The 25,208-nt window shown below is 41.3% G+C and overlaps 1 protein-coding gene across 3 annotated transcripts in view; it reads right to left on the bottom strand.

Annotated features, from left to right (window-relative positions):
• The window catches only part of mid2 (midline 2), a 205,968-nt gene that overhangs the window by 70,996 nt on the left and 109,764 nt on the right, over window positions 1-25,208 (bottom strand). For all 3 annotated transcript variants that reach the window (XM_038699505.1, XM_038699504.1, XM_038699506.1), the window contains exon 2: window positions 18,464-19,338. In XM_038699505.1, coding sequence (XP_038555433.1) covers window positions 18,464-19,282 — 819 coding nt within the window. In that variant the 5' untranslated portion in view covers window positions 19,283-19,338. The remainder of the gene's footprint in view (window positions 1-18,463; window positions 19,339-25,208) is intronic.

The raw sequence follows: 25,208 nt of genomic DNA, 5'->3' as shown, positions 1-25,208 counted from the left end.
TATGTTTGATAAATGCAGACAGGCCACGGTGTTTGTAAATTGTAGCTCAGAAAGATGTCGATTGCGCGTGGAAATTTATTTGTTCATATGCACAATAGTAAACTCGCACATTTGAGCAAGAAACATCTGTGTGACCAGTCCAGACAGGATGTGATAGCATTCCTCATACATAATTTTAAAACAAGACATTGAAGTTTAGTTACAACTCTGGACTAATGCAAGATGGGAAGCAGTGGATTCACATTGACTATTATAATGTGGATTAGCAGCACAGACAGGGCAATATGGATGCACATCTCAGTAAATAATAAGCATCACATATTCAGCCAAGCCATTTTATGAATTGTATTTTATTTTTGAAAATGTATTGAAGGAAACCGGGAGGAGCCCATTTTCTATACAACATTATTGTATAGAAAATATCTATAATTTACAGGGGCTATGCTTAAGGTTGTCAGTAGTAAATGCTGGATAATCAGCCAATAAAAGCACAGCTGATCCACATCCAGCCTAAGCCAGTACCAGCACAGACCCAGTACAGATTTCTTTAGCAGGTCACACAGACCCAGGTGAAACACAGGCAGTCTCAGACAGTACGAGCACAGCCAGAGATGGACAGCCAGCATCAGATACAAGCAGCTCACACCCTAATGGAACAGTTGGTGCTCCACCAAATGACCCAGCAGATTGGCCCCCAGTCTTTAAAGACTTCTGAGAGAAGGCAACAAACGTGACCCGCTTTGAGTGTTTCTGTCAATTGTTTCTGAGAAGGCAATTAAGCTAGCCGCACCTAGCCTTCATGGTAGACTTAATGAATTTAGCGCGAGGATACACAACGTCTGGTTTTCAAAATAAGGTGTCTATACAAGAGGGAAAAAAGAGTAATTGGATTATATTCACAGAATGTATAAAACATATTACATGTGTACATTAAAAGTAAATGGATACATGTAATTTACTTTACCGGACCCTCTTGGGCCTCGGACCCACCCACCAGAGTCTCTCCAAATCCTGTGGGAAACACTGAGTAAAAAGCATATTTTGACTATTTAATTTATGCTATGTTAAAAAAGGCAAACTAAATGGGGAAAAATATGAATGTACTTGTTCGGTGTTAGGCAAATTTTTTCATTATATTCATTTCGGCTTCAGCCAAGAATTTTCATCCCTACTTAGTTATACCCTACAACCCTCCAAAACATCTGATACTGCTATATAGATCCGATTTTGTTACTTTTGGACAGAGCCAGGCTAGCTGTTTCCCCCTGTTCCATTATGTCATCATGCTAAGAAGCTCCGCTAACCAGCTGCTGGCTCCAGATATACATTTAGCATTCAGATGTGAGATTGCTATCAATCTTCTCATCTAAATCTCAGTGACAAAGGGCATTAGAATACAATTACATTTCTTTAAAAAAAATAAAACTATTGCTTTAAACAGCATTTCTGCTTACTCACTACATGAAATAATAAAAATGACATGGAATAAACAACCATTATTTTCTGTTAATTCTGAAAAAAAATAAAAAAATAAAACATAAACTTAAATACCATGCATCTACTAAAATGAGAAAAACAACAACAACAACAACACACTATCGGAATCTATTAACTATTTCCTGTTCAATGGACTGTGTTGACAGCTGATGCCTCACCTGTGGGTTTGCTCGAGGCAGGCTGGATGAGGGCTTGTTATTTAAACCTTGCGCAATGCTGAGTGAATCACCCTAAATGTCAACTTCATGGAACAGCCTCTCTTTCTCTTTCCCGCCCCCACTATTTGCTTTTGCTTCCGTGCCACTTCTGATCTCTCACTCCCGCTTGTCTGCAATGTCAGCTGTCGCCCTCTCCTCATTTCGTCTTCAACCCTGACCTTCATCTTCTTGTCTCCTCTTCTTAAGTCTGCATTTTTTAAACTGTAAACCCTAAATAGCTGTGACAATAAGAGTCCTGTCTCTAAGACTGTGCTAGCTCTACTTCTCAGTTTAAATTTAACATCTTTTATTGGGACAGTTGCCTAAAGATACAGAGCAGACATAACAGACTACCACTGCAAACAGCAAATGGAAATGACACGTTTTATCTGATTTTTAATAATTGAAGTCCTACAAATGAATGTCTGCTCTCTTTGGACTATTTTGTCATCTCGAAGCATGATGCTGCTGTACACATCATCTTTTTAAACCTTCAGCCATAATAATCTGGTGTGATTGACACTTTCAAAGCTAAAAGCTTTACACTTGTCAGCTTCTAGTAAAACCTCCGGAGAAGTTCATCTGAGCTCATGGACTACAGAAATTGGGGTTGGTTCTGCAAGAGTGTGATAAGGTTATGAGCAACGCAGTTAGTCGATTTCTTTTTTCAGTGACAGGGTTCAGAGGCAGCGAACACCTCCTTTTCTGTAAGCATATGAGACTACCACTACCAGCAGGAGGGTAAACACACTTAAAAACACACAGCTGAGCGCATATCAAGATGTGTGTTCAAATTTGACTTGAGGTGCTGCATTTGAATGAAAATAATATATCATAACTGACTCATGATTTGTGAGAAAAAAGGAGGCAAAGACGGCTCTGAAAGCAGCTGTGATTCCAAGCTACTTTTACTGCAGTCTTAAATTTAGCTTACTAATAATCTTCCTTTGTAAGACTTTTGCTTATCTCGACAGATTTCAGCATAGTTTTAACTCAATCTGCCACAAATATATAGTTCTCTATTTCTTTGCCTTTCAGTTCAAAACCCTTGCTTTGGCACAAATCAAATTTTTTCAGTAGTTAATAGTGCAATTTGATAACCATGTAACCTATTGAATGGGTTCCCTGAGCTCTGAACTATAAGGAATAAATGCTTGGAATTTACTTGCAGTACATAAAGGCCAAGTGTAAAAAAACAGCAGAATTGGAGTTATAAAGGGAAATGGCAGCTTTATGTTTGCTGCTGTTTCAGCGGTATTGAATGTGACAGTAGATAATGCCACACAGAGACCCGTTTGAGGGGAACAGCGAGATTTACACCCTGAAGCGTTTTATCTTGCCCACCACCGTGTGACCCCCTACCTGGCCCTGCAGGCATTCAGATGTAGAACAGAAAAAGACCCCGACTTTCATCTTGCCAGGCCGCGCCAGGTAACTTGCACACAACAAATCAGACAAATGTTTACACACTTATACACAAAACGCAATAGCAAGAAAGCACTTCCCTCCTCCCTGTCACACACAGTGGCAGTGGTCAGTGACAAGACAGAGTGTCTCCATTAGTATCTAAGTGGCTCTGTCCACCCTAACAGATGAGTCAGCTTCCTCCAAGGTGGGCGACGTTATTTACTCTACTTCTACTGTACTTTGCCTTATCTAATTGGACTGACAGCGCCCACCAAGCAGGCCAGTAAATCATGTCACTATCATGTATTTATAGATGAGGTCATGTAACGCTAGTGCTGATGGCAGCTACATAACATCTATATATGACACCTGTTACTAAGCCAGCTGCTGGCAGGATGCCCACAAAATGAGATGGACACTGCAGCAAGAGGAGTATGAGCAGAAAAAGAGGAAGTGAGCAAATGTGAGCAGTAGAGACAACGATAACAGGAAGAAAAATTGTGATTATCATTGTGCACATAAATATGACATCCTCAGATGTATTGCTTTGACTTTCATTTTGACATTTTCAACGCTATGGATTCACAATTCCAGCTCCAGTGTACTTATGGAAATGAAAAATCTAAAGGGATGACAGCCTGAGCTGTGGCTCAGCTTCACTGCTATGTATTCCTGACACCAGAGTTATAATGCAGGGGACCACTCTGGAAAGCATCTGCGATGGTAACAGGGCTGGACGCATATAGTAACGATGCATTCCCTGCGTTCCTGGGATTCTACGTGGTTGACTTTCTGGCGTCGATATCTGGAGCAGACATTCCTCACTGTACAACCCCCCGGGGGGAGCTTAACTTCCTCTCCGTAACTCGAGCTGAACAGAAACCTCCAGGGATGTGCTCGCAGATCAGTGGCGTCAGAATTGTGTGGATGAAATCGAGCATCCATACAGTAAATTGGAATTGGATGTTTTTTTATATTAAAAGCTGATGTCACATCTACACCTGTCTTCCTAGTGAACAAAATCACTGGTATGATTTCAGCTGATGTTATGTAACAAATGCAAGCTAAAAGGTTCTATCAAATACAGAGAAGGCGTCTGTATGTGTCTGTTAGTGCACATAGATAGTGTGTATAAACATGCGAGTGGACTTTAACTTTTTTTAACACTCATTAAGCTGACAGGTAAATACAGGAAAATACCCTATTCAGGGCATGGGTTGGGCATGTTGAAATAACAAAATATAAAGTTACAAAGTTATCATTATGCCAAATATTCTATATGAATACAGCGTCTATATGAAGTCAGTTTTGTGTGGAGCTTTAGTGGACTTGGTACTGGTTGCTGCTGTCACCACCATGCTGGCCAGAGAGGATAGGTGATGTGTCCCCTTTTAGAAGCCATAAAAGAAGCCCTGCATGCTTTTAAGTATGCATCAGCGCACCCCTTTCTCAACATCTTTAAGAGCAGGACATCGGAGCACAGTGCCGTTAACCTGTGTTTTCAATCTCTCTGTCACATGAAACGAAGCACCCACCTAACTCAAGTTTTGCAAAGTCAATTCATGATCATATTGTCCTGCTCCTTCTCTCGTTTCAGCTTCTGGCAGAATCCTGTCCATAATCTTGTAAACCTGAATAACTTGTACATCTCACAGCTAACACCCCAACTCTGGCTGACTAGATGTCTGATGCCCCTCACAGGTGAATAATAATAATATAATAACTTTATTTGTAGAGCACTTATCAAACAGAGTACAAAGTGCTTTCACAGAAAATAAAGAACAATTAAAATCATAACAGTTAAAAAGACACCAAATAAGTAAGATATAACATGCACAAATTAAAATGTAAATAAAATAATTAAAAGGCTAGCCAATCAGATAAAATCAGAAAACTTAAAAGAAGATATCGACTCCGACATCCTGATGTCAACAGGCAGGTCATTCCAGAGCCTTGGGGCCCTTACTGCAAAGGCTCTATCTCCTCTAGTTTTCAGCCTGGCCACAGGGATGCACAGGAGAGCTCTGCTGGAGGATCTCAGGCTGCGTGCAGGTTCGTAAGGGATTAAGAGGTCACGAATACATTCAGGAACCAGGCCATTAAGAGCTTTAAAAGTAATCAATAAGAACTTAAAATCATACTATATAACATATAACTTAAAGTCATACTTCCTAGTTTGGGTTAGTAACCTAGCAGCTGAGTTCTGCACTAATTGTAGGCGGTTCAAAGTTTTTTTATTTAGACCTGAGAACAGACTGTTGGAGTAGTCTAGGCGAGATGAAATAAAAGCGTGTATAATAGTTTCAGCATCTCTGGCATTAAAGATAGTTTTTATTTTCGCAATACTTCTAAGGTGAAAGAAGCAGGTTTGGACAAGCTTAGTAATGTGTTGTTCAAAGCAAAAATTACTGTCAAAAGGACACCAAGATTTCTGGCAACAGGCGTTGGTAGACAAATGACCAATAGAGGGTATAATCTGGTTAGTAGTGTGCTGGGGACCAATTACGAGGATTTCTGTTTTGTTAGAGTTGAGTTGTAGAAAGTTTATTGACATCCAAGCTTTTATGTCAGTCAGGTAGGCCTGGAGGGAATGTAGCACACTGAGGTCAGTTGGCTTTACCGGGAGGTACAACTGTGTATCGTCCGCATAGCAGTGGAAGTGAATACCATATCGGCAGATAATGTCACCCAGGGGGAGCATATGGAAAACAAAATAGGTCTGAAAATTGATCCTTGAGGCACACCATAATAAACAGGAGCAAAGGTGGATTTAAAGTTAATAGACACACAGTACTTCCTGTTAGATAAATACGAGGCAAACCAGTCCAGTACCGTGCCAGAGATGCCCACCCAACGACTTAGTCTATCTAGCAAGATGTCATGGTCTATTGTGTCAAACGCAGCGGACAAGTCTAACCTGTACCAGGATTGAAGACATGCCAGCGTCCGCATTCAACAGCAGGTCATTGGTTACTTTTAAGAGAGCGGTCTCTGTGCTGTGGTGAGGGCGGAAACCAGATTGGAATCTTTCAAAAATGTCATTGTTCTTCATAACTTCAAGGAGCTGCTTAGAACCAATTTTTTCCAGAACCTTGGAAATGACGGGCAGTTTAGAGATAGGGCGATAGTGATCGAGGTTGGTGGGATCAAGGCTGGGATTTTTTTAGGACTGGTTGAACAGAAGCACATTTAAAATAATCTGGAACACAACCAGATGACAGTGAGCTGTTTATGATTAAGAGCAAATAGGAACCTAGGCTGTCCATGATTTTGAATAACAATTTTGTAGGAATAATATCCAATGGGAAGGTGGATGGCCTCATCTTTGACAGAGTATCAGTAAGTTCCAATAAATTAGTTGGGGAGAAGTAGCTCCAATGATCCTGAGCTGGCTGGTCCACATCTAGAAAGGCAGGGTGAGGGCTAATGCTAGATCTTATTTTTCCCACCTTTGTCATAAAGTGAGCAAGGACTTTTCACAATCTGCGTCGCTGTCGGCCAAAGCAGAGGGAGGAGTAGGATTTCCAAGAGATTAACAGTGTTAAAGAGGAATCTAGGATTGTGAAGCAGGTTCACTTGTGGTCAAGAGTTCATGCTGTGGAGAAATACAGCCCTGAACTGCTGAATACAGGGAAGCAGAGACTATTCTTTAAATGTATAAATCTAAACATAAATCCATTTTGTATTTTAGTGCCAAAAACAATGGTTGCATTTTCTAGGCAGACTGTGTTTTATTTTCTGGTTCGGCTCCAAGGTGGACATTTTTGGAACATAATAAATACGGCAGACGAGTAATTAGAATTGGAAAGAGATTCAGGAAATAAACGTTCCAACTTTTCTCCTGTTTCTTAATGAATTCTCAATGATACAAGCAATGCAAATGTAACTGCTTAAAACATACAACTTTGATTTAAACTGCCACACTGTTAACTGAGTAATGAAAAAGAACCATCTCCAGTACAGTATGTTGCATGTATTACAGGTGGTCACTTGTGTCTTAAAAGCAGTCCTTCCAAGTTTCCACACTACATTTTTGTCAGTGTCACTGTGTCAGATAATGGTGCTCACGGTCATGTGTTTGTGTATGTCTCTTTTGAAAGTGAATGTGCATGTTTCAGGAAGCAAGAGATTCATGGGAATAGAATGCCCTGAAGAACATTTCTGTCCAAGGCAGCTGTGTCTGAGACAGAGCGACGTGGTTGAGAACAGTGTGGGAGACTGAAATTCTTCTCTGTAGCCAAAACAACACACACATGCTCAGAAATCCAATTCTAATACTTGGCTTTCCCCTCAAGATGACCAAAGAATTTGATTCTCTCCCTCACTAGGAAAGTGTAAAATAAACATTAAGGATGGGAATAACTTTGTGTAAGAGAGATCTGTATGTTACAATACTTGATGAGTAAGAGATGTGTATCCTCAAACTTTCAATAAATATAAGATTTTCAAACATAAACCCTTCCTGCCTATTGCTTAAAATAAACAATATCTACAGCTACTGCTTCTAAACAAAAATGATTTTCTCCAATATTTCTCCCGTTTCAGCTTTTCATCCACTGTCTGCTGCTGTAATACAACTGGAAGGAAATCAAATTACGAAATAATGACTGCCCATGGAGAGATCAGTAAATAGCAATGAAAACTGTTGCGGCATTTTCAAATGAATTCATCAGTTCACTTGTCAATATTCCTTTTTGATCAGCTCTTCTCCCATATTGCACTTGTTTTCTCTCCTAACTCTTTTGATTTTTAACCAAGCCAGTTGATTCCTGACTGACAGGTCACAGAGGAGTAATTTTTTGCTGTTATTGTAATGGCATTTTATAAGCTGGTCAAAATGTGTAGCCTTGTGAAAGTCAGACATGCAGCTTCAGTGCCATGAAAGACAAAACTGAAAAACACAATTTAAGAGTTGAGGTTAAACCAAGTGTGATTGTACAGATTACGCTTGAGTGGTTTCTCACTAACTAAAAGTATTATAGCCTACATCCAGTTTTGGTCATTTGCTGCTCTTAACACCAAGTGCCACTGAGTTCTTCAGTTTTCTGCTTAAGGGGAAATAATAACTTTTACAAAAGGGAAATCAGCTGTCTTGGAGCCAAAACTTAAGTGGACAGAGCCACAGCCTTCCAAAAGTGAACAGCACCCCATAATGAGAATGTAAAAAATTAAGTAAAATGTTGTATTTCTGAGTCAAAAATCTTTCCATGCTTACAGGGTTTTGCTACCAATTATCAGCCACTGTCTAGAATGTTCAGTCAGCACTGTACCTATATTGAATTCAAAACACCAGATATGAAACAAAGAAACCCACAAATCCTAGAGTGTTTATAATTCATTCATATCAATAGATGACAAGGCAAAAGGGCTCAATGGTGCTTTTAAGTTTCAATCCTTCAGACCCACTCAATGAAGCAGACTTTTGCAGGTTTAGCTAGTAGGCTTTAGCTTAGCTAGCTAATGTAGAATTAGCTAGCTTTAGTGCTACCACTTTCTGGTGTGACCAAGTCCTTAAACCTGCAGCAAACACTGATATATTACCACCTTATAGAGTTAGCAATCCTTTCGAATCCTTTTTGCTCTGTTTGGCCCAAATATCTGGCACTTTCTCCACTATGTTCACCAGCTAGGTTTGAATCCAGCTCGGACCAGAGTTGCGGAGCGTGAACTGGCACCTCTCCAGCTACCAGTCCACCTCCTGGGCACTGCCGAAGAAGGCCTTGAGCAAGCCGCCTCACTCTGACATCTGTCCGTGTGTTGCTATTGGTTCTGTTTGTGTGTGTCTTTCAGACCTGTGTGTAAATACTAACATAATAGACAGAGTGAAAACATAGAATTTCCCCTCGCGGGATTAATAAAGTATAATTTCTTCTTCTTCTTCTTCTGTGTTCACCCCCCACCCCCGTTGCCACCTACCCAAAGTACTACTGTAAAGCAACAGTAAATGACCTCCACGCAGTAACTCTAACATCTGTCTCATTTTCTGATAGTAATTAGCACTGATAATAGTAACTAGGGGGGGGTCTGGGGGTCCTCCCCCTGAAAAATTTGGGCTTTAAACACTTAATTTTCTGCATTCTGGTGATTTTTTTTTGCACCAATTTATTGAGGAAATGTCTGAGGTGACAATTCAAAATAAATTATTTAGTGTAATATAATGCAGTAAGGCTGTCAGGCATTCTGTATTGATGTCAGATATGTTTCTCCTGTAGATCAACTTTTCTTATTTAATTTAATCCCAGCTGAGTCTACATACATGCAGGCATGCCTGAAGTATCCTAAAGTGGCACCTTTTAACCTTAATGATAAATTAGCTTTATTAATTTGAATTTAGTTTAAAAATAAATATTGATGAAAATGTTCAATCTACCCCCCAGAAGATTTTGAGCATTAAACACTTTCCTGCATTCTGGAGAGATTTTCTGCACCAATTTATGGTGGAAATGTCTTTATTTTTTATAAAGTTAAGTTACTTTTTAAAATATATTTATAATCAATATGTTTATATTGCACTGCAGGTTTTCTTATTGTGCAAATAAACCTTTCTCATAGCATTTTATTTGTTAATTAACATTTCATGGTGCAAACTATTTTTCAGTGGCCACGGCTCTCCTTTACTCCTTCACATGCCTGCTCTATGCAGGGTAGGCTATGTAGCTGATGTTGAAGCTACTGCAGCTCCAGTACCAAACAGCCCTAAAGGTTCGTCGGCCGGTAGCCTATACCAGATTACCAATCCACCCCTGAGGCCAACCCCTTTAGACTGTCTGACAGACACAGAGCCCGTCTGGGACTGTAGCCCACTCAATGAGACGAGCGCCCTGATTTTCATCAGAGGAAGAAAACCGAAACTGAAAACACATGATCAGACAGCAATATCACCACAATTCCACACAAATGTTCAAGTGCAGCTCACAGCCGCTTTTAGAGGGAATGAAGCATCCTGGAGACAGTAAAACAGAAGTGTCTCACAGCGGGGGGGACAGAGACAGCAGGACACAGAGCGTCAGGTTTCATGATAGTCTGTCACTACTGTGCGGCGACTGTTAACCGTTGTTGTGTTAATACATTGACTAGACACTGACCGACAACATTTATATTTAAATATAGGCCTACTAATTACAATTTTGCAATTCAGAAGTCACGGACAAGCCCTGAAGCTGTGAGCAATGCACTCTCGCTCTCTCGTGCTCTCTATAAATGCAGGCAGTCTGAGTAACGGTGGTGGGGGGGGGGGGGGTCACATTACTTAACTTCAAGCAAAATGCAGTACAGTGAGTGTTTTTGCTAAAAACAGTCACCTGCTGGGGTCAAACCAAAAACGAAACAATGAGCTAAAAGACAGAGCTGAGGGGAACTGCAGAGTCAGGTGATATCTGTGACATCTTCACATCTACATAGTAATTCCATCCATTGTTATCCAATATACATATTGATATATTGAGCAGCTTTAAAGGCACACTTCAAAAGTCAAAAATTACAAATTTAATTTGGAAATTTTGCAAATAAGCAAAGCACAAAATGACACTAAGAAAAAAGTATTTTATATTATTAAATATTTATATTTATTAAATTGACTTATGGTGCTTTTAGGCTGAATATCCATTAACACTGCTTGAAATTCACTCTTTAACATGATTCAGTGCTGCAAACTATTATTAAACTATGGTTATTGCTCAGAGAATACTAAGGGCTGGTATATTTCAAGTTTGGGGATGAATCAGAGGTCCCAGGCGTCCTCAGGCCAGTGAAGACGTGCTGTTTATCTCACACTGGTGTCATTAGTTCAGACTAAGTATCTTCCCAGTGGCGACACACTGTTCGTGCCTGGCAGCCTCACAACAGAACACAGAACTCATAACACACAAAGCGCACACAAAAAGGCAGCATGTGCACAGACACCAAAACATATAACAAAGGAGAAAATACTGAACGTGCCATCAGCCTTTGTGAATATACAAATACATGCGCTTTCACACATGGGCTACATTCTTCTGTATATACGCCATCAAGAAATTCAGAAGTTGGATGCTGACTGACATTCCAGAGTCTGTATAAATATTCCTGTTATGCTTTGTTATTTTGTCCACTGCCCCTGAGCCACAAACTAAAATAACTTCTGGAAGACCCAGGCACCTGTGATTTTTCCTTTTGACTGAAAAATCTCTTGTGTGATTAAAATTAGTGGATTTTATCAAGCTTTTACTATTTTCTCAAATCTCCCTGAGACACTGAAATGTAATTCCTAAATCAAGCCTCATTGTAATGTTCATAAACAGCATGTGTCATCAGTTTCCTCAAACAAAGCCCCTCCCTCCCCCTCATATAAATGTGATCTGTGCGATGGATTGTTGCAGATTAATACTAGGAAGTGCTTACTCATCAGATATTACAGGCACTATATGAGAGGTTGGAATCAAAATGCAGCATAGGAAGATGAGTTTCTGTTGAATATTGTAAATCCTCTGGTGTCGTGGTGTGTAGCTGCCAGCCACCTGACTAAACTACACAAATAATAATGACTTAAGCAATCTCCCATGCATTATGACAAACATACACAAATACAGCTACTGTAAAAAAATAAAGTGGTACAGCACACATTCTAAGAACAAACACAACATACAAAAATCTCCTTCTGGGGCACATGAACGCATTGCAAGTATATACAGTGTATCTGTGCATGGTAAACGTCAAAGAGATCCAAAAGTTGTATTTATCAGCTGCTTAGTTAAAATGATTTTCCTTGAGTGTCAAAAGTGTCAGAGGCTCAGCAAAGCTTTGCTATGTTGTCAGCTTCTTACAGCTTTACGCTAAAATACACACAGCACAAGCCTTCAAGTGCCCGAATTCCAGTTTTAAGCCTTAAAAACACAGAAAAAAACAGGTGGCAAAAAGGCGAATGAAAAAGAAAGACAGTAAGGAAAATCTAGCTGGGTTCAACCAGCAGGGATTTTGAACGCGAATACTGAGAGATACAGGCTACAGAGGTTTATGGCTGGAAATATTTAGTGCTGATATTTAGTGCTTTTGAAGTTGACCATTTTCAAAAAAAATCTTTATTAAAAGATCCTGAGTAAAAGTTTACACAGGATTTGTATCCTTGGGAAAACAACACCCTTCCCCCGCTCCAAAACATATTTAGTCCAGGACACTAAAATTCCCTAGATAACAACATTCTTATAAGACTCGCAGACCAAGCACACATATTTCATAGCCGGAAAGGCTGTGGGATAAATCAGACCTTTAAACATTACTTTTTATTGAGTAAGTAAATTATGAAGTATAAATTACAGAGAAAATAGAGTTAAATATAAGACGTTATAGACAGTTTTATGTAGCTGTGCTGAGCAATCAACCTCTATTTAAAAAAAATATGAACCACACTGATTTACAGATATACACCTTCTGAGCGCACTTTGATTGTACTATATAGTTGATCTGTTTCAATAGATCTTTTGTACCGGAGAACCGCAGTGAATATTAGTATGGTGCCATAGCTGCCTGAAATGAAAATAACAAGGATGCAGCTACAAATGTGACCCTGCTCTCATTTCATGGAAGAAAAGTGAAGAGAGGCATCGATGGATAGTGGCTAAATTGGAATGGATACATTTGTACATCGCACTCAAACATACACACAAAACTCAGAGATGAGTAATGTTGGTTAAATCTGTCTTTCTGCATTGCATTGTATTATTGCTGACACAAAGCTCCTAAAAGCTTTCCACTTTCTTTTTGCATAAATTGTGCATATGCATGATGCAGTGGCTGGGAGTGATTTGATAAGCTCTTTATTTCATGACCCACTAAATTTTATGATGGGCTGGCGTGACATATATTCAAAACCCATGCATGATGCACTGACAGGCAGTGCTTGTGTGTGTCGTTAAGTATAGGCGCTTGCTGAATGCACACATTCAGGCAGACTTCCTGATAAGCATGTTCACGCACGTATAGCCCGAGAAGTGGCGCACACAGACACTAAAAGCTTTCTACATCCTCGATGGTTTCGTCAGCATGACTAAGTGTGCTCCATCTCACACTGTTCTCCAGATAGAGCCATGATTTCCCCTGGCATCACACACTCAGCTCCCAATCACTCCACACATGTCAGACCTAATAGCATCTGCTTCGACACACATGCACACCCACATGTGCTTGCAGGCACACGCACACACACACACCTGTAAATACTTCACACAGGCACACATATTTGAAGGCAATCATAAACCCTCCTACACACAAACACACTGGAGGGCTATAAGTCTTCCTCTCACCAGCAATGCTGCAGCAGTGTATGTGGGTATGTGGGCGGAGAGGAGTGGTGTTACCTAAAACAAGACAGACTGGCCAGGGGCCAAATGAGGGAGAGGGAGGAGAGAGGGAAACAGAGTGACAGAAAGCAGGTGGGAAGATGATGTTTGTGTGCCCATATGCAAAACAGAGAAAGTGTTAGAAATATAGAGACAGAGAGGGAGGACAGCAGCAGAGGAAGTGGGAGTCTATGTGTGAGGGAAAATAATATGAAAATTGTGAGTGTCTGAGGAAGAGAGAGTTGGGAGTGCGCGAAGAATTCAGCTTGCTTGAGTACTTGACATCGCAGCCTTTTAATTTCCTCTTAAAATCATTACTGCCAGTGTTTGTCGTACAATCAGATTAGGTGTGCTGCACTCTAGTTTGTGTACGTTGTCTGTATCTGCCTGTGTGAAGAGAGTCAGAAAATACTTAAGTATAAGTGAGTTTGTGGGTGTGGATGTGATTAAATGCGCACGCCATTTGTGTGATTGTGTGATTGCTCACGCACACATGCACAAACTCGCCTCTGGATTTAGCAAAGCAAATGGGTGTAAATACAGCAGGAGTGGAGTCAGCAGCAGGAGCAGACATGATGCACACATTGCACAGAGAAGAGTTAGACAGTGCCTTAAGGAGCTTAGATGGGGGAAAAGTAGAAGATATGAGGGGTGAGGGGGGTGAAGGAAGAAAACGGTGCGGATAAAGGGTAAGAAGCAGGGCTGGAGGGACTGAAGGAAATGAAGAGAGAGGAGAGTTGGAGAGCAAAAATGTCAGAGGGGAAGAGTTGGTTTCAGTATGCTATGACTTGCCTCTTCCATAACAGGAATTAATCCAATAATTGCTTGAAAATGTTTTGCATATTTCTTCATTCTTGTACACAACAGACGATCATCTGGTACAAGTATGCGCGAGACCTGTCAAGTCCTTGGAGACGCACACAAACACACATGCGCCACGATAAGCCCCATTGCTGTAGGTTTAGTGCACATGCAAAGCCACCGAGAGCTGAAGATCCAGAGTCTTCAAGTTCATCTACCGCTTACTTCAAGTGTCGCTCTGAGCATCACAAATGTCAGCAAGTCTGATATCGGCTTTGCCTCCATGTCAGCTCATTAGAACTTGCTAAAGCACACACACTACAAACCCTCAAGAGCTGGGCAGTCAGTAAATTAACTGCAAGTAATGCAGAAAAGAAGACTTCTTATCCTTATGGTAGGATCCATTCATCACCATTTCTCCATCTCCTTAAGTCTTTGTCCTGCTTCTTCCTCATCTGCTCCTTGCTGGCTCTCTTTCCTCTTCTTTCACATGTGTCAGACTAAAATCCTATGCTGAGAGCACACAACGCGAGCTCCTCTGAAAGCTGCAACAGAATTTACCTAAATAACACTCTAATGAGCCGGTAGTACACACTTCCAAAGCAGCAGGTGATGAAACATTCACTGCTACATCAGAATGTATCTTAGCTGGAAGCGGTTTCAGTGATTGTGTAAAACAAATAAAAATCTAGAGTGTAGTACCTTTAAGCTGTAGTCTTTTAAGAATATCTAAGTAAAACACTATTACCACAGTGTGCCAATTATAAGACACAAATGTCTTTGCTTCTGAGGGAACAGCTCTGCTTAACTGCTGCCTTGGGAATTACTCACTTCCCTATAGTTTCAGCTGTGCCACACTTGGTCTTTTACAGTGCTGGCACTTGTTGGCACTTTCTCCTCTGAAATATCCACCCTCATAGCCCAAGGGAAGCTTACCTTTTCCTTAATGTGTGAGAAATCATTTAGTGACAAAGTAGCTCCCAGCATACACAGCAGACAGAGGAAATAATGTGAAAGGTAATCCAGAGGTCAAAGATCAAATTGAGTGAGGCAGGGGTCTAACAGAGGGAACTCAGTGCAATCATTTAGTGGTATTGACAAGCGGATCAACCAAGAGCTTTAAAGAATATTAGTTTTGGACAGAAAAAGAAACAGAGGAAAAAGAAAATGCCGTGGAAGACCCCCCCTTCCTTTTTGACCTACATCTTCCCTGATTAGCTATGCACAAATAGGACTTCCTCTCCTCCGCCTTGCCATGAGAGAGAAGAAGATTATAAGTTAGCTGCCACAGCCACTGGTGAGCTGAGCTGGAGCTTGGACTGGGGCTGGTCTCCTCCCAGATTTGGGGTAGATTGGGGATTTCAAAGTCAAGAAAGTTCAAAGCTCTGGCTGGGGAACTTTCTAAAGAACCACAGCCAGCCATGAAGTGGAGAGGAAAGGAGGGGGAGAGCTAGCTACTTACAGTAAACTCTCCCACAGTCTGTACAGAATGCCATGGCAGAAGTGGGGGAGGTGAACAGGGGTAAATGCTTGTGAAAATAAACTCCACGCGCCTGTGGGTTGAGTCGATGAGAGGTGGTGAGCAGGTGAAATTTTGCTGACATGTTGGTGCAAAACTCAAAGTGAGAAAGTTCTGGACTCTTGAATCATCAATAATACAGAAGATGAACTGAAATAAAACTGATGTTCTGTGCTGCCAAGAACATCGCTACTGCTGTTGTGTTCGTCCTGAGACCCAATGAGATGGATTTTTATTGCACATGGACTGTTAATAACAGAGGTGGGACCAAGTCATCATTTTACAAATCACAAGTAAGTCTCAAGTCTTTGCACTCAGGTCCCAAGTCGAGTCCCCAGTTCAGACTAATCATGACGGCCAAGTCATGTCTCAAGTCAAGACCAACAAGTTGAAGTAAAGTCCAAGTCCTAAACTTTGAGTTTCAAGTCCTAAACATGTCATACAAATTTAAAACCATTTCATAATTTTTTTCAAGTTAAAAATAAAAAAAATTATTGAACGAAGCGTTAGCCTGCACAGAAAGAGGCAGAGGCGCAGTTTCACACAACAAATAATCTATAATTTCATGAATTGAATTAAATGTTCATGTAGGGCTGCTAATTATTTTGGTCAATATTGAGATCACAATTATTTAACAGGATTACTCATCGACTTAGGAAACGTTAATTGAACTTTTAAAATGTAATACTTTCTTAGTTAGTTAACAGGGCCTGTTAGTTAATGAGTTTACGTTAGAGAACGCTGAAATACAAGATGGATGAATTTAGAAAGTTGTGTGGCTCTGCGGCGAGCCCCCAGCTGTTGTGCTTGCATTATGAGTAAAATTTATCCAGCCAGATGTCCGCAAACTGTTCACAGCTCGCCTGGAGAGGGAGTGGGGTGTTGGGGCTAACAGGGCCAGGGACAATAGATTGTGGAGCGGCCGGGCGCGCTTCGGATGGTCGGTGATTGTTCCCTCTGGCTGGAAGAAGCCAGACGCTCCTAATTTTATGCAAGACCCATGATGATACAGAAATACAGAAATTAATGGCAAAAAAGCATACTGTCAATATTTTAGAGAGTTCATGTCTTATTGGCTAAGCTCTCCCTGGCTCCCCCTGTAGTTTGCACCCTGAGTGGTAGCCAAAGTCGTAATTGAGGTTAAAATTTAATTAATAGCACAGCGCTATGTGCTGTGCAGTTTTTTATATCATAATTTATATATGGGCATGAGGAGTGTCAAGTCAGCTCAAGTCACAAGGCTCAAGTCCAAGTGACGTCAAGAGTCATTGGTGTTAAAGTCACACTTGAGTTGCTAGTCTTCTTTGATTTTGCCGAGTCATCATTTTTGTGACTCTTCTCTGACTCGAGTCCAAGTCATGTGACTCAAGTCCACACCTCTGGTTAATAATGTCTCTTGAAATGTCGCTAACATATATTCCTACATACACACTTTTGTAATGTAGAGTGAAAAGCCCAAATGTGAGAACAATAAAATATACTTTCTTTGAGAAACAGAACATCAACTTACAAACACGCACCACTCTACAGATAAAGGCCCTAAAACTGCTAATGTAGTGCTTTCTCAGGTGTTTCTCAGGTTCTCATCATCATCTCATCGTCAATTCATTTGACACAATCAAACCAAGGCAACACCCTTGCACACTGGAGACAGAAAACATCAATGGAATTTAGTTAATCTACATGACTTTGCAGTTTATTAAGTAGCCCATGCAGTGCTTCTTGAACACACAGTCTCTGTAACTTTGTTACTGCATTGGCTATTATTACTGTTATATTATGACCCACTAACTTTGCTCGAGCATCGTGTCAGTGCAGGAAACAGCTGATACACATAATTATTATTGAGGTAACAAACTTAAAACTGTTCCCTTCCTATGAGAGTTGAATATTACTCACAGAAGCAATCCAAAAATTATAATCCACCTTAAATATTCAATTAATCTTACTCATGCTAGTGTAAAATCAATTACACTGCAATCCTCTGAGGTAATGTTTCATTTTTTTTTCTTTTTGAAAAATGGTGCATAAAGAGGTACATAAATATTCAAAAGACCAACACACTCATGGTAAATGTTTTTAGGCCAGCAGATGCAGCCGGCTGCTTTAGGTCTTTAGTTTTGGATTTAGCTCCAGCTAGTGCCTCTCTCTGTTGTTTTTCACCCTGATTCAGCAGTCCTGGACTTTACGCAGAGCCACTGAAAGCTCAGTGGCTACAGGGAATGCCAGCTCATCGACTATTATAATGACGGCCTCCCTATTGCGCTCCGTCTCTCTCTGCCCTTCTCACCAGCACACCATCCCAATTGTCTCTCACTCTTTCTGTTTGTGGTCTGTCTTTCTGCCCTTCTTGCTGAACAAAGGCTTGTGTGAGTGCATATGACGCAACTGTGGCAGTACTGAAAGTTCGTAGTCAACATAAATGCACAGAATGAACATCCCCAAGGTAGGAATGGATGGATTAAAGATTTTGCTGAAAAGTGCAAACAAAGATATCATATTGAATGTTGCAGGCTATACATGAGAACCTCTTTGTGAGAATGGGAATAGCTTCAAAGCTCAACTGGAAATCATCAGTCTTTTTCAATCAAATCTTGTTCCACATGGTGACTTACCTTGTTTCAGTAACACAGAAGTAAAACAATATAAAATAGGAGCAACATTTGAAATTGTTGCTGATATGACCTTGTCACGTGCTTTATAAACTGAAAAGGACATGGAGGACTAACCTTGAGCTTATCAAAGCGTTCAGTGAGAGAGGACACCTGGTGCTCTCTGTGGCGCCCCACCAGCTTGCAGAGGGCACAAATGAGCTGGTCATCCACCAAGCAGTACATGTTGACCTTCTCATTCTCGTGCTCCAGACAGGTCAGGCCGCGGATGTGAGTGTCCGGCACCGGCTCGACCAGGCGGTGGCTGGTGAACGGCTTCTTGTTAGGGTGTGTCGCGCGCAGGCAGCGGTCGCAGTACGATACCTCACACGTGACACACGTCTTGACAGCCTCACGTGGCGGATCCTGCTCACAGAACTGGCAGCTGATGCGTGGATCCATTTTAGCAACAACAGCTGGGCTGTGGTTGGCGTTGGTGTGGTTGGCGTGATTGGTGTGATTGGCGTGCGGGTGGGAGTGGCTGGAAGTCGCCGGGCTGCCGCGGGCGCTGCTTCCACTTGTGCCACCACCACCGCCAATCGTTGCTATTGTGCCACTAATGGTGGCGGTGTAGGGCCGCTGCGGCTGCAGGCGCCGGCTCTCAGTGGGGGAGTTGGGGCCGCTAAGGGAGGCCTTTTGAAAGCGGTCAATGATGTTCTGCAGCGTCACATTGCGCTTAAGGCCCTCCAGGCCGCGGTGATTCAGCGTGATGACGTAACGACAAGTGGGGCACTGAAAGGCCGAGATGGACTCGAGGGGCTTGCTGGTGGAGCAGTGAGACACCAGGATGCGATGGGCGCAGTTAAAGCACAGGCTGTGGGCACAGGGCAAGAGCAGGGGATCTTCAAACAACTCCAGGCAGATTGGGCAGGTCAGCTCAGACTCCAGTGTTTCCATCTTCAGTTGAACCAATCTAAAGGTGACATCAAATCCCACGGAAGCTGGCCAATTACCTGCATGAAGGAGAAAAAGATACAGTGTGTATGAGTATTTACAGTTGCAAATTAAATAGCCTTCTAATTAGGAACTTCCACTTTATTTAACTTTTGAACAGTCTGATTTTAACTAAATCAGTCATGAGATATTGGCTTCAGGTAAGACAGACTGGCCTGTGCAGATTCAGTAGAAACATCACTAACACACACACACACACACACACACACACACACACACACACACAAACACACACGTTCTTGTACTATTCAACTGCTCAGACTCTGTGGACTGGGCCTCCTTAGTGCAGCCTTTAACACATGATTCCTCCTGCCATATGAAAGGAAGAGGAGTGACTGCATGTGCCGGGAGTAAAAAAATAGAGGTTGGCTGACCGTTAGGGAAGAAGTAAAAATCAATGGAGTGAAGAAAACAGCAGAGAGAAGGAGAGGCAGGTGCACAGCAGCAGAGAAGACACAGAAAGAGGACTTGTAAATCAGAGGAGCTCTGCATTTCTGCAACAACTTTATGTGTTTCAACTCTTCCTCATGCATTTTACTTCCATCTATCCTTATCCAGCTCACTGTTTACTTTCTTCATTGTATATGGCTTCTATGGTAAGATCAGCTTGACTTACAAGCAATAAACACTTAACTCCAAGGACATTCCAACTTTTAAAGCATGATCCCAACAAAAATTGGGAAAAAAAGTGGGACAGTGAAAACAGGGCTCGAGCTAAACAAGAAAATTGATACCCCCCCTCTTTCTACATGCTGTCCAAATCTCAGCACCTTGCAGCCTGCATAACAAGCTGTCTCCTCAGGGAGGCCTTAAAACCACTGACATGAGAAATCACCAACACCCCTCCTCCCCACTCACGCTGATTCAGTGGCATGTGAGCGTAGCTCGCAGTGGCTCGCTACCCTTTAAAAGAAACAAAACAGCCCCCGTGAAGATACAGTATTAAACTGTACGACCCCAGATAGATGACAGTGACAATTTCATTAGGTGAGGTTGTTCCTGAAAGACTACCCTTGTCTCCCTTTGCGCCAGTTATGCAGGATTTACTGATGACTGGGTTTTACTGGTTATGACTAATCAGGAAGTACTTCTCACCTTTGGGACAGGATCTAAACTCCGGAGTGACCTCTCTGAAGCTTAGGTCATTGTATACATGAAGATGACTACGTTCAGACAACTAAAGTTGAACTCACGTTACCAAAAAAAGGGCAGCAGATACAGAGGACACTAACATTATTAAGACCTAAAGACACTTTGGCTTCTTCCAAGGTTTAAAACGCACAATTTCAAAGTGAGGAAATTCTGAGCGCGAAATGAGTGAGCATCAGTAAATTTATCCAGTAACCGAAGATCCAGCCTCCTGGTTTTTCAACTGCATTCCAGACACAACACCTATTACTCAAATTAAAGCAACTTTAAACACACAAACAACAACAAAACAGCATTATATTTCTATTCTACCCTAGACAGCTGGATATTCAGTACAGACACTGCTATGTCCAATATGGAGACGGCCAAAAGATTGTGTTCAGTGTATTTTAATTATTTTATAATTTTTATTAATTAAGTTAATTATTTAGTCAATAATAATTTGACATTCACCAGTCTCAAACCTAAAGATGTAGAGAGAAAAGTACTTAAGAAAATCAAACACGGGAGTATTTGTCATCTTTGCTTCAAAAACGATTAGTCGATAAGCAAAATAGTTTTGTATATAAATAAATTTTGTGTCAATTTACTAATTGATTAATATACTAGTTGTTGCAGCTCTACTATTGCGCATGTTGCTGTTATAAAATGTGTTGATGGAGCTTAATCAGTTCAATCAATAGGTAATAAAATTCACAGCTTGTCAAAACATCATGCTGACCTGTCCTAAAATTGAATCTATTTAATGGCTCATACTGAGGTATATTAAGTTAACTCTGGCATCCACTGCCCGTTTGTAATTACTTTATTGTGCTATGACACTATCCAGACTCGGTAGTGTGCATCCAGCTGCATTGAGAAGAAAGCATTACACAGCCACCCATAATCTCATGAACCAGCAAAGGACAAGCTGAAGACAGGACTTTATAAAGACAGAAATGGAGCTCAAAGGCTCAAACTCATTTGCACTACCAAAAGTCTCCTCCCTTCTGCTGCAGCAGAAACCATGCCTCGACACTGAGCTGTGTTCAAAGCAAACATGATTTGAGCAGCAGCTAAGTGCTTGGGAAAGGCACTCAACTGAAGAAGTAGTTATATGCATGCGGCGGCTTTGTTACAAAATTCATTATCTGGAAAAGAAAAAAATAGCTGCTTGCGGCCAGTCATGCTGATATTACGCTGATAAATGGCAACGAGCAGTGTGTGTGTGTGTGTGTGTGTGTGTGTGTGTGTGTGTGTGTGTGTGTGAGTATACATTTGAGGTATTGGTTTATGAGAAAGCTGTGCGTACGTGTGCACACGCAAATAATGTCCTCCTCCAATATTCACCTTGGCTGCTATTTATCAGATGCTTTATGTGGTTGTTATCATACAGCCATGTAAGGGGTAAAGAGAGAAGGAGAGAGAATTCAGAGGCAAGCTACCACAGAGCGAGGAAGCGAGCATGAGGTTCTGTTTCATCATGCCAACAATAGGCCTAATTTATCTCCACTGTATCAAACAGTTCATAACCAGGGGCAGACAAATGGAAATAACCAGAGAAACAGGATGTGGTGGGGAGGGTGATGAGGGGAGGCAAGGACAACCTTCATGGCCTTGTGATGACAAGCAAAGCCACTGGTTCCTCAGCTTGTTCACACAAAGGCTAAAGGTTCATGAGGTGCCATATTTGTACCTTGAGTGGATAAGCCGAGGGGGCAATGGTTTTGCTTGTCATCATAAGGTCATAAAGGTTGTCCTTGCCTCCCCTCATCACCTTCCCCCCACATCCGGTTTATCTGGTTATTTATAGTCGTCTTCCTCTGGTTATCTTATTTGATAGAGTGGAGATAAATTAGGCCTGTTGTTGGCGTGATGAACCTCATGTACCTCCTGTAATTTTCAATAGTTCAGCTCCATATGACTGGTGTTGAATTATATAAACTACAAGGCACACATTCATTAAACTTCTTTGAATACTAGGGATGGGGATTGTTAATTTTTATTGATAGTGATACCCTTATTGAGACTGCTTAATGATCCGATTCTTTATCGATACCACTATCCATACTTTACTATTATTTAGTGATGGTTATTTGGTAAGACCAGACCCAAGGGGCATGAGGTAGGCCTGCATGGTATGAGGAAAATATTCAATGTGCGATAACGTTATATATTGAGATGACATATCACTTACGATAAAAAAACATATTGAGGTGTACATATTAACTGCCTGTTTTTTTTTTATTTAATATTTTAAATACAGCTAAATGTTGTTTCTAGACAAAAGCAAAGTAACTCAATAACTTTATCTGACATCACAAGTAGTGAGTGAAGTTTAGAAAGAATAACATCAATCTGTATCAGTCCCTCTTCTCTCGCTGGCTGCAGGTAAGTTACCAGGTAGGAGGAGGAGCGGCTGGTTTGTCTCAGCCAGCAGCTGAGTTTTTGAGACTACAGATCAGTCTGTGCTCCAGACAGACAGCTTTCTATTAGCTTGTTTTTAAGTTTTGGCTAATGCCAAGCTAGCGTTAGCTGTGCTTGTATAAAACATACAGGATGAGATACTGAGGACAGAGATGATTAAATTAACCCTTTCTACATGTTTAACGTTACCTTACAGACAGGTGTATTGATATTGATAAAGTATTGTCTTTTTACTTGCAAAGGTTTTATTGCACGTACTTACAGTAACGAGCGTCGCTGTCATCAACTAACGTTACGGTAGTTTGGAGCTAACTTCACCCTCACCGTATTCCGCCGCGACGGCGCAGCTCTGCTGCTGCCACTTTGTGTGTGTGTGTGTGTGTGTGTGTGTGTGTGTGTGTGTGTGTGTGTGTGTGTGTGTGTGTAGGAGCCGGCAGAGACTGTACCCCAGCCTGATGATTTTCTTGTCCATTGCGTTTCAAATTAAATCACATTTGACGCTCGGGTCATAACGTTACATCATAGCCCGCAAGTCTCGATAGCAGTATCGATAAACTCGAACTTTATAGATTTTCAGGTTTTGAGAAATTTTGGATCCGGGTCTCGATCCCCATCCCTATAATACACACTGATTCTATATCTTTAGGCCATCGACGACCATGTGAACTTAGGCTGAAATCAGGTGAAACTGATGCAAGAAAGGACAAGAATGTCTTTTCATCACGGCACCGTCAATGGTCAAGAATAAGTCAATTAACACTTTCTTACTGCACTCCGGGAAAAAAGATTTTCTACAAATCCTGCCTCTCTGCTCATCAGTATTTGACAAATAAAACAAAGGAGGTCACACAAATCTCCCAGTTCCCTTCTTGCTCACAGAAATAAACCACATGGCATCACAACTAATATGCAGTGGGATTGTTCCCCTGTGAAGACAGCAGTATCATAACAAGAAAACAATCAACAAAACCCATACATTAAGCCAATATCACATCAATAGAGATGAGGGCATGATCCTTATTCTGGATTTGTACAATTGTCCAATTCAAATGCTGGCTGACTCAGCATTCTCACTTTATTCCCTAGGACACAGCCTAACAGTGCTGCTTATGCTGATGTTAATGTGACTGTGTTCACCAGAGCATGGCGTTATAATTAACACCAAGCTTTAGTACACCATCAACAGGCCCATTAAGCTTTAGCTGTGTCACTCTGGGGAAACAATGCCAGCTATGATGGGAGCCACTTAGGGAACGAATCGCTAGCTTCATGGTAAAGGAGTTTGTTCTGCAGACAGGCTGGCACACACAAAAACATTCCCAGAAACCTTCGCACACGCAGACACAGCCAGAACAGCACATTTACAGGCACAAACTCTGTCTGTCTCGTTGTCTCTCTTCATCTGCCATTCTTGTTAAGGTGAAGTGTCCCATCTGGACGGAGAACAGATTGAGCTGGTGCTTGAGGAAAAACACATGCATCACAGGCACACACACACACACACAGTCACACACAAACCCAAGCTGACACACACACACACACACACACACACACACACACACACACACACACACACATAAATCTTTAAGGCACTAGCTCTGATCTTTTATTGTGCTGATTACCATAGCAAGATTTTTAGTTTTTAGGTCTCACTCAGAGCTTTTCGCCAAACAGATGAAAAAAAAACAAAAAAACAGGGACATCATTGATGAGTCATTAGTCTGTCTGAAGAGCCATAGTTAGATAAACCCTTTTCTTTAGCACACACACACACACACACACACACACACACACACAGACCGTGAATTCTAATCTGCTTATGCTTTATACATTTGCTTTTAACATCCTTTTAACGGGTGCAAGGACACATCCATAAGCAGAAAGCAATTTTAGCCCTGTTGCTCTTTTCAATGTGTAGTGTGGGGATGTGGACTGGCAGCTATAAGAAAACCAAGACAGCTGTCAGGTACGGGACATGTACCGGTAATTGCTTCGATGACTTAGACAGTAATGCACTCCACTCTAAGCATGTGAAACACGGGTGACACCTGAAAAGTATAGAGCGCTGATGTCTCACACAATAGGCTCTTTTATTCAACTAGTCAAAATGCCCTTTTGTGTTTGCATTGCCAGTAGGGACCTGTATGAACTGCATATAGTAGGACAGCAGACAGTCATGCATCTGATGCCTGAACAGGTCCTAAACACATATACTTGGGGCAAAGGGGTTTGATAGGAAACAGTTTAATGGTAATCAAACTGCTACCTTGATACTGTGGAGGTCAAAAGTTTAAAGGTCATATAGGGTGCTGAC

Source organism: Micropterus salmoides, unplaced genomic scaffold (genome assembly GCF_014851395.1).
Source record: "Micropterus salmoides isolate LMB-PRFRI ecotype aquatic unplaced genomic scaffold, ASM1485139v1 Ms_hic_scaffold_5, whole genome shotgun sequence".
Lineage (NCBI taxonomy): Eukaryota > Metazoa > Chordata > Actinopteri > Centrarchiformes > Centrarchidae > Micropterus > Micropterus salmoides.
Note: the sequence above shows the minus strand (reverse complement) of the source record. Positions and strands in the feature narration are given on the sequence as shown.